Raw genomic sequence first — 15,571 nt, 5'->3', positions numbered from 1 at the left:
CTCACCTTTTTGTTATCAGATTCTGACACATTTATCTCTGATAGGGTATTCACTTTTTAGCAGCTGAAACGTGAAACGTATCCAGAAAGAGTAATAACTTTGTAAATCACTACCTTTTTTGTGTTTTTATTTGTATTCGTGACCTTCATATTATTCTAATTTTTATGCCAAAATCTGGGAGCATTGTCTATATAACTTTTGTTCTTATGTTGCTATGACCTATGGCACCATACAGTGAATTTTACCTTGAATAGTTTTTCTGTCTTTGCCAGGCTGTGCATTTTAGAACTGGTTACTTTCCTGGTTTCAGGTATACAAAGCTGGGCTATGCAGGGAATACAGAACCACAATTCATTATCCCATCATGTAAGTACCGGCAAATGCCATTCTGCCTTTGAAAATACATGCTACTTGATGAAAAGGGAACAGTTTTGCTTCTCAGCTCTCCAACTTGGCATTCGTGGAGTGGTGTGTGTTTGTGTGTCTATTTTCTGGGAAGTGGTATTTACAACACCCGTGTCCTTGGCTAGTGTATAGCTGAGGGGAGAAAAAAGCTTGCTTTCCTTCTTGCCAGGACCAGTCCTCATTAAATCAGTTTCTGGTTGCTATGACAAGCTCTGTTTCCTTCCTATCTTCATTGTGTGACTGCCAGGGATCTGCCATAGCAAACAAGTGACTTCCTCTTTACCTGACACCATGGAGACGACTTGAATAATCCCGTGGGAGTCTTCCGGTCAATTTAAATACTGAATTGCAGATGCCACCTGGCTGTGGAGAGAGATCTATATTTGAACTGGTTAGGATTTTTTTTTTAAACACTAAATAGAGTGATGTTCACGGCCGTCGTTTGGAAGGACTGTGCGCTCTTGTCAGTTCACATTTGAAACTCTTTTTTCATTTAGGCATTGCAATAAGAGAGTTGGCCAGAGTGGGCGATCAGGCCCAGAGGAGGCTGACGCAGGGAGTGGATGATCTGGACTTTTTCATAGGCGATGAAGCCATAGATAAACCTACCTATGCTACAAAGGTAAGGCTCAGCTGGCAATGGCAGGGCTCAGCTGGGAACAGAAGAATGCTTCTCACATAATAGATGTTTCCTGCTTCAACACGTAGCCGTTGTGTTGGGTCTTATTGCAGTTCAACTATCAGAAATTTAACTGTTTCAAAATCTGGCATTGTTTTGTGGATGGGAGGATAGGTTGTAGTAGTTTGAGAGTGGGAACATGCTGACGGTGCAGCCCTATGCAGAGTTACTCTGGTGTAAACCGATTTATTTATTATATTTTTATCAGTGGTTCTTCGTTCATTCATGATATCCTCCCAACAACTCTCTGTGATGGAACAGTCCTATATTCTGAGCCTAGAGCCATCCAGCACTGGGTCTTCTTAGGCCCAATCCAGTGCTTTAACCACTGCACAGCACTGCTTCTCATTGAAATCACTGCACTTTAATTCAGTGGGTTTAGCCTCATGAAGGGCTTTGTAGTCAATCACCAGAGATAACCTTGAACTGGACATGGTAAACTGACAAGGTAATCAGTGGAGTAACTGAAAAATGGGTATACATAATCTGCCTAGTTCCCAGTTGCAACTCAACTGGATTCACTTCAAGGGCAGGCCCATGTAGGGTGAATTACAGTACTCTAGTCTTGAGGTCATTATGAAGCAGAACCATGTGATTAAATTGGCTGAATCGAATTAGCTAGTGCTTCAAGTGTCTCTTGCTTCCTTAGACAGTGTCAACCCCCTTCCCCCCACTGTCCAGAACTCCATCCCAGAATAGTCATGTGGTGCCATCTCCATTCTTTGTAATCTCCGGACCCACATCTGAAATGAGATCTGAGACTGTGCAGCTGAATTTGGCCATATTCATCTGCTGTTGTCCTTCTTCTCTCCTTCTTTCCATTCTTCTGTTGTCCTGCTCACTGTTGGAATCTAGACTACAGACTCCTCTGAATTCTCCCTCATTTTTTGAGCCATGGATCTTGACAACACTGAGTGAATCACCACATTGTTAGTGTAGTCCATGTTGAAATTGTTGTAGGCTAACCCTTGACCAGGTAGAATGCTATACTCTGTCTCAGAAAAAGATGTTACTATGGTCAGTTGAGGTGCAGCCATCGAAAAAATGTTATGCTTCCACATTAGAATATAGTCCAAAATGAATATGAGAATTATCATTCATTTTTATGCGCTGCCTTTGTCAACACCATTATTTTGAGGATTATTGAACATAGTACTTTGATACACAAGCACTTATTTTTAATGTATTTTTACTTTCAGACTTCCAAATGGATGGGGGAAAGCAGGGATAGGTAGGTACTAGGACCCAGGAGCATTCTACAACAAAGAAGGTTTGAGTTTTGTGGCAGAGGAATATACAACCCCCCTAACATCTTTTTCTGAGACATACTATAGTTGATGTCAGGTTTTGGTTTTGAACACATGAAGCTGCCTTAAGATGAGTCAGATCAAGGTTGTTGATGTAGTTAAAGGGCACCCCAGGGATGCAGAAAATATAACTTGGTAAATTGACCAAAAGGAATTTCAGCCTGATGAGGACTATATAGGCTTCAGGAGTACAGAACATCAAGAGTAGTTGAAAGTCAAAGGGAAACTGTGGAGCAAGAGAGGAAAAATTAGCTCTAAGAGTATAGAGATCTTGCAGATGTAGAGATCTTGCAAGATTCAAGGTCAGTTACACCTTAAAGACCAAAAGGATTTCCAAGGTATGAGCTTATGTGAGTCAAAACTCTCTTTGTCAGATATGATGAAGGGGGCATTGACTCCCAATAATTGTTACCCTGGAAATCTTTGTCCTCTTTAAGATGTGACTGGACTTAAATCTTGCTCTCCTATTGTAGGCTAACATGACTACCCACCAGGAAATAGAGAGTTCACTTAGATGATGGGCTCTTAATTTTTGTGGTATAAATGTTGGTTCCTTCACTTTTGCTTCAGTGGCCTATACGACATGGCATTATAGAAGACTGGGATCTTATGGAAAAGTTCATGGAGCAGGTTATTTTTAAATATCTTCGAGCGGAACCAGAGGATCACTACTTCTTAATGGTAAGGCAAACAGGCAAAAGGCATGTTATTCTTACGAGTATGGTTCTGGGGCCATTTCAGGCTTTATTCTGTGGATGCCAAGATATGCCATGGAATCAATCATTTCTGGCTTTCTGACAAGTATCCCTGTACAAAGTATTTGCTTTGGATTTTCACATGTATGTTTCACTCATTCTTAAATATACACCTAAAGATGAAGAGGCCCTCAAAAGACTTTCCATTGGATTTTGTTTTTTTAAACTCTCTGTTTTGATTTTTGGAAGAAGAATTTTATAAAATCACATGCCAGCAATATCCCAATTAATTTCTTCAGCAGACTTCCAGGTCTGAGTGCTCTTTATTATTATTGTTTTTTTTAAATTGGGTGACTTGATTAGATTACAGCTGCTGCTTGAAATAATTGGCTGATTTTTACTTAAACAAAGGACAGCGTTACAGCAAAATGGAGCAAAATGTCACTTAGCAATATGTTGTGTTTTAGCAGCTACATGTGCAATTACATATTGCCTTCCGTGGAAGCTTTCTACTGCTATTGCATTAAGAACGACATTGTCCCTAAATTTGCTATTGCTAATTTCTTAACTTTTTCATAAGGAGACAACATATAAAGTGTTGATGCCTTTAAAAATTCTTTTTAAAAGGTATTTTTTGGAAACGAGCTAGTAAATTAGCTCTGCCTTTAGACTTACAAATGACTGCATTTCATCTCCCTATCCATTTTTCCTGATAAATTGGCAGCAGTTTGACTGTTGATTTGTGATTTTAATGTAATTTATTATCCTAAAAGGTTTTTGTAACCATATTTTTTTCTATAAATAATACCTATCAACATGTCAATTTTGTTTAGCTTGTTGTGAGAATGATGGAGCTGCCACCTACTTTGTATGGTTTGCCAAATATTTCCTAAAAAGAATTCTGTGGGATTGAACAAGAGAGTCACTCCAGTCTAAGCCTGTGGATGTCGGTGTGTTTAGTCTGGAATAACTGTATGGGGCTGCCTAGTTGAACCGTGTTTAATATTTTATTTTATTCATTTGTAGCTCCCATTTGTCACTGAGGCCCCTTCCGCACACGCAAAATAATGCGTTTTCAAACCACTTTCACAACTGTTTGCAAGTGGATTTTGCTATTCTGCACAGCTTCAAAGAGCACTGAAAACAGTTTGAAAGTGCATTATTCTTCATGTGTGTAATAAGCCTGAGACTCAAGGTGGGTTGCAATTTTTTTTTAAAAAGGACCTCCAATAATGCAAGTTTAGGATAACAGGATTGGGAACAGTGCAAACAAACACAGTCAGTGAAAATAAGAAGAAAAAACCTGTTAGCCATGATACGCTCTAGTGCAGTGATGGCGAACCTTTTTGAGACCGAGTGCCCAAATTGCAATTCAAGACCCACTTATTTATTGCAAAGTGCCAACACGGCAATTTAACCTGAATACTGAGGTTTTAGTTGAGAAAAAACGGTTGGTTTTGAGGCGTGTGTTACTCGGGAGTAAGCTTGGTGGTAGTCGGTGGCTTTGCTTTGAAGTAACCATGCAACTCTTCCCAAGGGTAAATCACGACCCTAGGAGGGTTTGCTCAGAAGCAAGCCCCATTGCCAGCAACCGAGATTACTCCCAGGTAAAGGATTGTGCTTTAGTTCTTCGCATGAAAATCAGTGGGGGCTTAACAGGGTTACCTACACTGCTTCCCCAAAACTAGGTCTTAGGTTTAATGCTAATAATCGAGCCCAGTGGCCCAGGCCAGCCTAGATGTGGGGGGGGGGGGAGGGGGGCAACTCTGTGCGTGCCCACAGAGAGGGCTCTGAGTGCCACTTCTGGCACCCGTGCCATAGGTTCGCCATCACTGCTCTAGTGAATGTGGGGTATATAGCCAGTCAGACTTGCAGGCTAGGAACAGGCAATTTCTGCATATGGAAGTAGAACCAGAAGTTAGCCACACAAAATGCATGCACCCAAGCCTGTGTTTGCTAAGAGTATTGGGTGGAGAGATTGGCAGGCAAAAATTGGAGGTAGTTTACCTGTCCTTCACCTGCTGATTCACAACTTACAGGTGCCTCACTGAAGGCTATTTTGTTTAACTGGTTTATATTCCTATCTATGCCCCCTTCCGCACACGCAAAATAATGCATTTTCAAACCACTTTCACAACTGTTTGCAAGTGGATTTTGCTATTCCACACAGCTTCAAAGAGCACTGAAAGCAGTTTGAAAGTGCATTATTCTGCATGTGCGGAATGAGCCTGGCAAAGCCAACTTGAATCCACCTGGAGGGAAGCAGCTGAGGTGAAGGAAGGGTTAATCTCTTTTCCCTCAATCTTGTCCTGCAAATGCCCTCTTCAGACCTGTGTTTGCGGCTTCCTATGGGTTGATTCCAGCTTAAATGATACCTCCTGTCTGACCGAATAGATTTTTGCAGAGACCATTCTTGCACCTTTCATTTTATTTTATTAAATTTATATCCTGCCCAATTCCCAGCCAAGGTCAGGCTCAGGGCAGCTTACAACCAAAATTAAAATAACAATATCAATATAACAAGTCACATAAATTAATTCTAAAAGCAGTGCCTCCAACTGGTAAGATACCCCCAGAATTTTGCCACAGACTTCCCACTAGGTACATACAGAAGCCCAAATGCCGAAAGAGATTTAACTCTCAAGAGCTTATACCCCTAAAATCTAGTGTGACTGAAGTCGAATATCTGTTATTCAAATTCAGCAGGCTTTTGCCATGTACAGAGTGCAGTCAGCTAGCTCCTTGTGTGATCTGGAGGAAGGCGGCATTTTCTTGAGTTCAAGTAAAAGTCCCTCGCAAGGGATCATGTTGTGATATTTCCTCACATTACTAATTATGGGCAAAAAAACCTCTCAGGAATGTCTGCACAGGGGAGGCCCGAAAGGATGGCAGGCACATTGCCACAGTCTCAAGCTGTCTACTGGCCACAAGATCCTTTGCTAAAAGGAAGAACATGCACAAAAATAAACACGCTGTCAGAGACTCTGGTTCAAATAAAACCTAGTTGGCTTTATTCAAAGTAATATAGTGTGGGGCAATACATTATCTGTGCTTCTGGTGCCAATTTGTGTCCTGATTTCAAATATATGAGCTGGCGTTCTGGTTCTATGTTAAAATTCCACATGTGTGTTTACAGGAAACCGTTGGTTCCAAGAATAATAATTCTCAGTAATGATTTTCTATGAAAGAATATGCACGCGCAAGAAGCCTGAACGCTAGTTTTTCCACCAACCAACATCTTTACACGTTAACTCGAGGTTGTAGCAGAAGAATCCTCGAGCCTTTAACTTGCTGAAACAGTAGGGGAGAGTTGTCACTCCCCAAACATACCTTCAGTGGCATACCAGCAAAAAAGGTACCTGGGGCAAGCCTTAAAATGGTGCCTCCCCAAATTTGCACCCGCTCCAAATAGCACCCCCCTGGGGAGGGGCAGAGGGAAAGTATGCTCTCTTACCTCTTTCCCTCTCAGAAACCAGCTTAGCATCCCGCTGGGCTGTGCACCAGCCAGACCGATCTGCCCTGTCCAGCACCCACCTGGGCAGGTGTGCGGCTCCCCCTGGACTCTGCCTCCTGCGACTTCCCCAAGGTGGCACCAGAGAGGCAGCTCCGGGCTGTGACCTAAGGAGATTATTCTTGTTTTCTTACAGCAATAACTTGGACAAGGGCTCCTGAAAGAACTTGTCTGTAGCAAACAGTATTCTTGGCTGAAGCTGGTGTGCCTGGGAACATCACAACTGCAGAGTCTTGTGGGCCTTTTATAACAGGCTTCTGCTAGATTTTGAAGCCATCCAAGTCAGGGGGTTATATTATCCTGAATTATCTTGACATGTCGGATAGCCAATGGCATTGGTGCAGTTCAAAAAATCTGCTTGATAAGGCCAGCTACAGCTAAGGTTTCGGGTGCTGAAAGTCCAGAAGGACCCCTAGGTTTGTTTAAAAGCATTATTTAGAAACAACCCAGGGGGGAGGGGTTTTTTGAAAAAAAAATTCAAAAGTGTTAAGAGTCAAGTTACAGCCTAATCCAGCTCCAGATGGCATGAAGAAGGAGAAGAGGGTAGACAGATGATGGTAAAACAACTGGAAATGGAGGGAGGAAACTTATTGGGTGTGTTTGGGGGGGAAGCAGAGTAGCAGAGAGCAGAGCTGGTCTCAAGGGGGAAGTGGTTGTTTGCCCATCCTCATGAGTCCCCCACCACCACACACACATCAAACATAAGATCCTCAGTTTCCACATGGATGCAAACAGGCTTCAGTTAATGTGGGATATTTTTGGATAATTTAAGCATTATTTTTAAGGGGAACTTTGGACAGAAATTCACCTGACAAGTGGTTTTGATTTTCCATTGTTTCTACTTAGGCTGCTTTTGAGGATTGCAGGACCTTCATTAGGTTTACAGGAAAGCAAACTGAATAAAAGATGTTCTCTATGTATAGTTTTAATAATGTCTCTTTAAAACAGACTGAGCCACCCTTGAACACACCTGAAAACAGAGAATACCTTGCAGAAATCATGTTTGAATCTTTTAATATACCAGGACTTTACATTGCTGTTCAGGTAATGTTTTTTTAAAAAAGCTTATCTATCCTTTTGAAATAATCTTAGTAAAGGGAAATAGGGGCTTTTGTGTATATAGTTCCTAAACCTAGAGTTTGCAAGTTGACAGGGAAGGCAAGACTGGCTGTCAGAACCCCTTTCTAGTTTCTACCTGTGTGTATTCTGTTTGGCAGTGATACGGAGTATATTCCTGACCCCTGCCTGTTGCGTACATGAGAAAACCTTTTTTGTGCATACACACCACACTTGTGAAACAAGAGTACCACCATAAATCAGCACCATCTGCTGCTGAAAGTAGGAACCTGTATCAACAATTCACTGCAAGGGAATAAGGCGAAAAGCCCTTTGAAAAGCAGTGTTGTTTTCCACGCTTTGCTAAAAGGCAGTAGAGGAGTTGTCTTTCTCACCTCCAGTAGTCTCCTGTTCCGTAAGATGGAGGCCATCACTTGGAAGGCCCCGTCTGGGTTGCCATAGGTTGAAGCTGGCATGTGGGCTTATATGGGAAAAGGTGGCCCTTCCGATGTGGCCACAAAAAACTCAACTTTCAGTTGAGCATGGAAATCAATTGAGTTTTTAAAATTTTTGGGAAGCAGCCGCCACACACCACAAGGATCCTCACAGTGATGGAAGGGAAGCCACAGCAGCCATTGTGTCTCTGGCTCCACCATTTTGTGGCTGTGTCCGCCATGTTTTCTCAGAGTACCAAAGATGAATACAGGCTCAAAAAGCTCGGCAACCCCTCGATTAGACTGTGGGCTGCAGTGTTTTGACCTAACTAGAGTTCCCTAAAGCATGACATACATTGCCCCTCCTTTCGTGCTGATAAAGCTGTGATTGGATTATGATGTTGGTACGTTTCAGTTATGTTTAGGGAGGACTTAAACTTTGTAATTGCTTGCTATGAGGCAGCTTTACTACTACTTGTAAAACAAAATCTTTTCAATGTAGCAGATTTTTGTCTTGTTGAGGTTTTGGTCCAGATGACCTATTGGGGAAGTTAAATCTAACGGCTCTCAGGATGGGATCTTTCTTGGTGGTTGCATTGCAACTGTGGAACAGCCCCCCTGGGATGCCCCACCAGGCTGTCTCTACTCATCTTTAAATAGTAGATGCACAATTTAAAAATATAATTTATGTAGCTCATGTCAAGTGCTTCAAGCACAGATTTTTCCATTTTATTTTATTATACTAGTTGATGAGCCTGTGTTAATTCCATTGGAGATAGGGTAGATTGAAGCTGAGAAATAACATTTTAACTAAGTCTACTGGGAGGCCGTGGTGAATTTGAGCGGGGGGCTTTTAGTCTCGGTACTTCCTACACCAGCTGTTCAGCCATTAGCTCTCACTCTAACTGTAGATTTGGGGTGGTGTGTTGCTGGAGTACTCATGCGTGGTTTGGGGTTTCTGCATAGGCGGTGTTAGCCTTAGCTGCATCTTGGACTTCGCGGCAGATTGGAGAACGTACCTTAACAGGGACCGTGATTGACAGCGGGGATGGTGTGACTCATGTAATTCCAGTGGTAAGTTGTGCTGTATGGTTAAGCAGCCTTACATATTCACCGTGACATAGAAATGTAGAGCTGGAAGGTATCCCAAAGGTCATCTAGTCCAACGCCTTGGACTATGCACAATGCAGGAAATTCACAGCTACCTCTCTCCCTCTTCCCCAGTGACCCTGCTCCATGTCTACTGTCTTACCTAACTGAACTGAAAAGCACCGAATTATTTTATGCATGTGTGTCTTGCAAGAACAATGGAGGTGAAGAAAACCATCAAAAGATAACTCTTACAGTTCAGTATCAAAACGCAGGGAATGCCATGATGTGTGTGTACAGTGCCCAACATAGAAATGTTTCCAAATCTGGAACACACAAAAAAACAAGTGTGAAAATTCTGTTGGTCTTTTAAAATGAGAATGCATAATCATCATCTTACATAAAGAACTCTGAGAACTATTTATCCTGAAATACAGTCTGATGCATCTCTAATGAGGATCTGATTTCCTCGTTCCATGTATTCAAAGTTGTTTGAATTGGTTTTCGTGTAGTTCCCTATATGTTTTTGCTTTCATGATGATAATGATGATGCTTGAAACGGCTCACAGGTTCAATTGGTCCTTACAAACCATTTAACTATGCATCCCCTCCCACCCTCTTGTCTGCAGGCAGAAGGCTACGTAATTGGCAGCTGCATCAAACATATCCCGATTGCAGGCCGAGATATTACCTATTTCATTCAGCAGCTTCTAAGGGAGAGGGAGGTGGGAATCCCACCTGAACAATCATTGGAAACTGCTAAGGCCATAAAGGTAAGGCATCCTTGTGAAATACATCTGACTCTTCGCAATCTTTTAAATGCAAGAGTTTGGGAATAACTGTGACTTTCCCTCTTGAATTTAGTCACGTCCCTTCATCCCAAAACAGTTTTCTCCCAGTGGCTGCCTCCTGCCGGTGGGCTGTGGTCTTGTGATGGCAATTAACACAAGCCTTTTGGGACTACAGAGTGGAATCTTGTGTCCCATTTTTTATCCAGTAAGGTGTGGCTGTTGAAAAGAAGAGGGGACTGAAAATCACCAAAAATGGCCACAAGATGACAGAGACGGATCTACTGCTGCACGCCTAAAGTAGCCACACATCAAAACAAAATCTAAAAAGAAGGCATTAGATCCGTGGTGGCGAATCTTTGGCACTCCAGATGTTATGGACTACATTTCCCATCAGCCCCAACCAGCATGGCCAATTGGCCATGCTGGCTGGGGCTGATGGGAATTGTAGTCCATAACATCTGGAGTGCCAAAGATTCGCCACCACTGCATTAGATCCAGAAGCAGATATTTCACTCGCACAAGGTGTTTGTCAGTGGAACAAAACGTTCCTTTCTGCCCTGTCCTGCAGGTTCCTGACATACTGTTGCTGACAGACCTTAAGAAATGGGGTCTGTAGCAGAAGAGGGAATGGGTTCCACAGGGAGAAACACATCTTGCTGTGACATACCTCTGAAGATGCAGGCAAAACATTAGGAGCAAAAGCTACCAGACAGAGGTGACACAACCTGGAAAACCCACAACACACGGGTAATTTCAGTTGTTAAAGCCTTCAACAGTACATTGAATTGGTGGGAATTGCCCTACACCTTTTGGTTAGCAGAAGAAGAAGAAGAGTTTGGATTTATATCCCCCCTTTCTCTCCTGCAGGAGACTCAAAGAGGCTTACAATCTCCTTTCCCTTCCCCCTCACAACAAACACCCTGTGAGGTAGGTGGGGCTGAGAGAGCTCCGAGAAGCTGTGACTAGCCCAAGGTCAGCCAGCTGGCGTGTGTGGGAGTGTACAGGCTAATCTGAATTCCCCAAATAAGCCTCCACAGCTCAGGCGGCAGAGCTGGGAATCAAACCCGGTTCCTCCAGATTAGATACACGAGCTCTTAACCTCCTACGCCACTGCTGCTTCAACGTTTGGTCTGGATCTAATCAAAATCTATGTAATAACTTTTATTGAGGCCAACCCAAAGACTTAATGTAGGAAAGAACAAAGAACTTCATACAGCAAAGAAATATAAATAAATTAATGCAACAAACTGCCACCCCTAAATAGGAAATAATTGAAGAAGTGATGCAAAAGTGCAAAGGCTTTGACAAATGCTTCCTCTTATTCAAAAACAGTGGAATTTCAGCAAGGTGCTTTGGGGAGCTCTGCTTGTTCCTGTTAATATTTTATAATGGAAAGGAGAGGGTAAGTTTTAATTGGCCTAGGGGGCAAAGTCAGCCAAACTTGTCCAGTTCACCAGGCACCTGTTAGTATGTTGGCTTTAGCAACACATCAGTTCAGGCTCCGGTCAAGATCATCAGCATCTTTTCCTGTTGCCACAATTACACAGTTTGTTGCCTAAGGCTCAAGAAGGAGTGTATTCCCTGAAGCTGAATCTGACATCTGGCATGGGCCAAATATTAACTTGAATGGCTTTCCTCTAAGAGCTCTCTGCACATATTGGTTTAAAGCCCTGTTTTCTGCTTAGCTTGGGCCAAAACTCTTTGTGTTGATCCCCGAATGGGAAAAGAGATTCTACCTAATCATTAGGAAGAACTTCCTGATGGTAAGTGCTTTAGAATACATTACCTTGGAGGGTGGTGGAGTCTCCTTTGGACGCTTTTAACAGAGGCTGGGTGGCTATCTGTCGGGAATACTTTGTGAGTTCCTGCTGGGCAGGGAGTTGGACTGGATGGCCCTTGTGGTCTCCTCCAACTCTATGATTCTGTGGTTCCAAACCTGAATGCAGGAGTTTTCTGTACCAATGTGTAAGGTGGGATTGCCTTTCCCCTCTTGACCTTCAAGTGAGTTGAAGAGGGGAGAAGATGGAGAGGGTCTGTGGGTCTGTGGTAGAGCATCTGCTTGGGGTGCCAAAGGTCCCTGTTTAATCCCCGGCATATACAAATAAACGATCAGGTAGTAGGGGAGGTGAAAAGACCTCAGCATGAGCCACTGGTTAAGGAGCACTGCCAGAAACTGAGCCTCATCACAATAGTGACCCTTGATGGATTAATGGTCTCCATTCAGTATAAGGTAGTTTACGTCGCGGTTTGGCATAATGTCTGCAGAATGCCTTTTGCCTACCTCTGTTTGACAGCAGTCTCTTTGCCAACTTCCATGGAACAGGCGAGAGAGTTTTTGTTCTAGATGTTTGGGACTACATTGTACTGTCCCTCTTCTTGCTATGAATCTGAGGAGGCGATCTTACCCATGATTACTTGAGAGTAAGACACTGCAATCAGTGGGATTTCTGAGTAAACGTGCACAGGATTAGCTTGCACCGTAATAATTTGCTCCTGTTAAAGCTTTCTTTTTTTTCTTTTTTTGGCTCTAATCCTCCAATGCTGTTGCAGGAGCAGTCGTAGAGCAGCTGTCCTTTTGAATCACACACAAAAAAACCCCTGTATCTTGCTTCTATTTTCCATTGTATCCACAGGAGAAGTACTGTTATATTTGCCCTGACATAGTCAAAGAATTCGCCAAGTATGATCTGGATGCACGGAAGTGGATCAAGCAATACACAGGCATCAATGCAATCAACAGAAATAAATTTATTATCGATGTTGGCTATGAAAGGTTCCTTGGTCCAGAAATCTTCTTTCATCCGGAGGTAAGAAAAATGGCTGCTACTGTTGGTTAATAACAACAATAGTATTATTAGTTATCTGAATGGTAGTGTAACTTTTAGTGACAGAGCACCACCTTGTGGTTAAACCACAGCTTTGTTAGAATTACATCTCACACAGCTGTTAGCAAACCTTAAAACTATCAGGGATACCTTTGGGCCGCTGTAGAACATAGGTGATATTCTGTAGTCAAGTGACACTAGATATTGATGTTGCAATGCATTCGGTGGTATGTGAACTTTCTGAGGAAAGAGCTCTCTTCCTTGTCTTGCTTAAATCCATTCAAAATCAATGAGCTTAGACTCTGTGGAGGACTGCACTGTTCATAGGCTGTTATGACAGACCAGTACAGACACTTCTCTGGATTTTCTCTCTCTTGCGATGTCCAGGGCACTCATTTGTATGTGTGAGACTGCTCCATTTTTTTTTTCAGTTTGCCAATCCAGACTTTATGGAATCCATTTCTGATATTGTCGATGAAGTTATACAGAACTGTCCAATTGATGTTCGACGTCCCTTATATAAGGTATTGTTGGCATGTGTGGGAAGGGAAGGGACTTAACTACGCTCAGTTGAATTACAAGCTCATAAAGATGTTAGGTGTTTCCACCAGGTCTGAGAAAACTGCTCAGGGTTAGGTCTGCGTAGATCAGGAGGATGGTGGAAACCAGCATTTAGATTTGATTATGTGTCGTCTGGTTTTCTCACTGAGACGTAAAGCACATCCCACTGTGTAAATGTGATCAAATAACAGGAGAGGTCTAATAAGCAATGTAATAGGACTAGGACTGCAAAAATTGGAAATAGTTCAAAAAGATACTCAGAGCGTGATATGCAGAAAGAAATGCAGAATGGAACAGCTGTGCAGTGCTGTCGGTATGAGTGATTACTATTGAGAGGCAGGGCCAAAGCTGAATGATAGAGCATCTGCTTCCTATGATGTCCCAGGTTGACTAGCAGGTGGGAAGAAGACCAGGAAGCAGAAAAAAGAGAAAGGCTGTGGGGGCTTTTAGGAAAAGGAAAGAGGAAATAGTGGGGAAGGGGAAAATGAGATGCCACCTGCAAGTCCTTGTGGGTACCTTGATTGTTAATAAAAGTTCTGTATGTTACTAGATTGCTTCATGTCTTATTTTAAGCTCCCAAAATGGAAACCTAGATATTTTGTGGACCAGTGACATCTGGTCTTGTCTTTATGGATATGGAGCCAACTTCATTCTGTCAAAAAATTTAACTCTTTCAAATAACAAGCTAGTGTGGAATACATTCCCTCAGGACATGGAAAATCCATTTTGATAGAACTGATAGACTTGCCTTCATGACTTTATTGAATCCTTTTTTTAAAAAAAGTCACCTGCTTAAATTAGCAGGCTGTGTTGCAACGAGTTTCGTAAGTTAACTATGCTCTGTGTGAAGAGGAGACCCTCAAGTTTTTCTGACCGTTGATACTTGAGCTGATTATTGATATTTCTGGGCCCCGGCTCTATTCTGGTGGAACTCTCTTAAGTCAAGGCTGACACCAGGGTTTCGTGGAACCCTTTTCAGTCCAGTTTGCAGGGCCTGTAAGATGGAGATGTTCCACCAGGCCTTTGGTTGAGGCCATTCTGCGAGTTAACCGTCCATTTGATTTAGCTGACCTTCTACATCCAATTTCATCTGATGCCGTGATACCATCCGGAACATCACACACACTTTCCATCTTGTGCATTGGCTGAACCCCCTTTTGTCTCTCCCTTCCTTGGGAAATTGAATACCATAGGAGATGGAGAGTGTTTATAGATTTGGGATGGGGAATCAAACCCGATTCTCCAGACTTTTAAAAAAAGGATTCAATAAAGTCATAAGAGCAGCTCTATGAGAGTCCCAAGTTAACTCTGGATGGTAGTTGAAATAACATCTTAGGTACTGCCCAAGGACCTGGTTTGCTCTCTCTGATTGGCTGTCACTTTCCGGATGATGGGGAGAGTTTAACCTCTGTTCCACCCCCAACAATTTGAGAAAGCAGTGCCAGAATTTGGATTCAAATTGGGATCCTCTGTCAGAAATAATTTTACTTGGTACTGAATACAACCTATAAATGTGGCTCAGAAATAACTGAACCAATTTTGCACCTTGGGGATTTGCTTCAGATCCACAAAGTGCAACTGTGTAGAAAAGGTAGCCACTGCCACCCAGATTACGGCCTTTCTGTGGCTGAGGGGGTAAATTGGGAATAAAGTCCATACCAATCAGAGACCAGGGTCTCTGAGGAGCCTCTAAGGGCAGGGGCGGAGTGTGAGGGAACTGCGTCTGGAGAATGCATGCGTCCTGCACCCCTGCTGCAGCGCTGCCCGCCCTGCCACGCCCAGGCATTTCCTGCTGTGGCACCCCTGGTCTCCGGGCCATGCCTGCCCCCGCTGGTGGCATCCCCTGCCACCACGCCCCTGCTGTGGCACCCCTTGGCCCATCATGCCCCCCCTGCCTCACTGGTGCTATGCCACTGTCTAAGGGTTTAAACAGACCCTTGGTCTTCCCCAGGGTCTGTTTAGCCATGGCACATACAGTACGCCCCGGAACATATGCCTCCCCAACTTTGCATTTTCCCCATCGACAGTGTTGGTGGAAATCTTTCCGCAAAGTTTTAACAAATCCAAAATGTCCAGCAGACAAAGGGGCTTACAGACTTCTTTCCCTCCCTCTCCCCCCCCAACAGACACCTTGTGAGGTAGGTGAGGCTGAGAGTGTTCAGAGAGAACTTTGACTAACCCAAGGTCACCCAGCAGAAATGTAGGAGTGGGGAAACAA

The 15,571-nt window shown here is 43.1% G+C and overlaps 1 protein-coding gene across 2 annotated transcripts in view; it reads left to right on the top strand.

Moving 5' to 3' along the window:
• ACTR3B (actin related protein 3B) overlaps window positions 1-15,571 on the top strand; it is a 32,996-nt gene that overhangs the window by 8,610 nt on the left and 8,815 nt on the right. For both annotated transcript variants that reach the window (XM_048511496.1, XM_048511497.1), the window contains exons 2-9: window positions 311-366; window positions 903-1,027; window positions 2,962-3,072; window positions 7,546-7,641; window positions 9,054-9,161; window positions 9,806-9,949; window positions 12,601-12,774; window positions 13,224-13,316. In XM_048511496.1, the coding sequence (XP_048367453.1) occupies window positions 311-366; window positions 903-1,027; window positions 2,962-3,072; window positions 7,546-7,641; window positions 9,054-9,161; window positions 9,806-9,949; window positions 12,601-12,774; window positions 13,224-13,316 (907 nt within the window). The remainder of the gene's footprint in view (window positions 1-310; window positions 367-902; window positions 1,028-2,961; window positions 3,073-7,545; window positions 7,642-9,053; window positions 9,162-9,805; window positions 9,950-12,600; window positions 12,775-13,223; window positions 13,317-15,571) is intronic.

This window comes from Sphaerodactylus townsendi, linkage group LG11 (assembly GCF_021028975.2).
Source record: "Sphaerodactylus townsendi isolate TG3544 linkage group LG11, MPM_Stown_v2.3, whole genome shotgun sequence".
NCBI classification, from domain to species: Eukaryota; Metazoa; Chordata; class Lepidosauria; order Squamata; family Sphaerodactylidae; genus Sphaerodactylus; species Sphaerodactylus townsendi.
The sequence above is the reverse complement of the archived record's forward strand: the minus strand, read 5'-3'. Positions and strand labels throughout refer to the sequence as shown.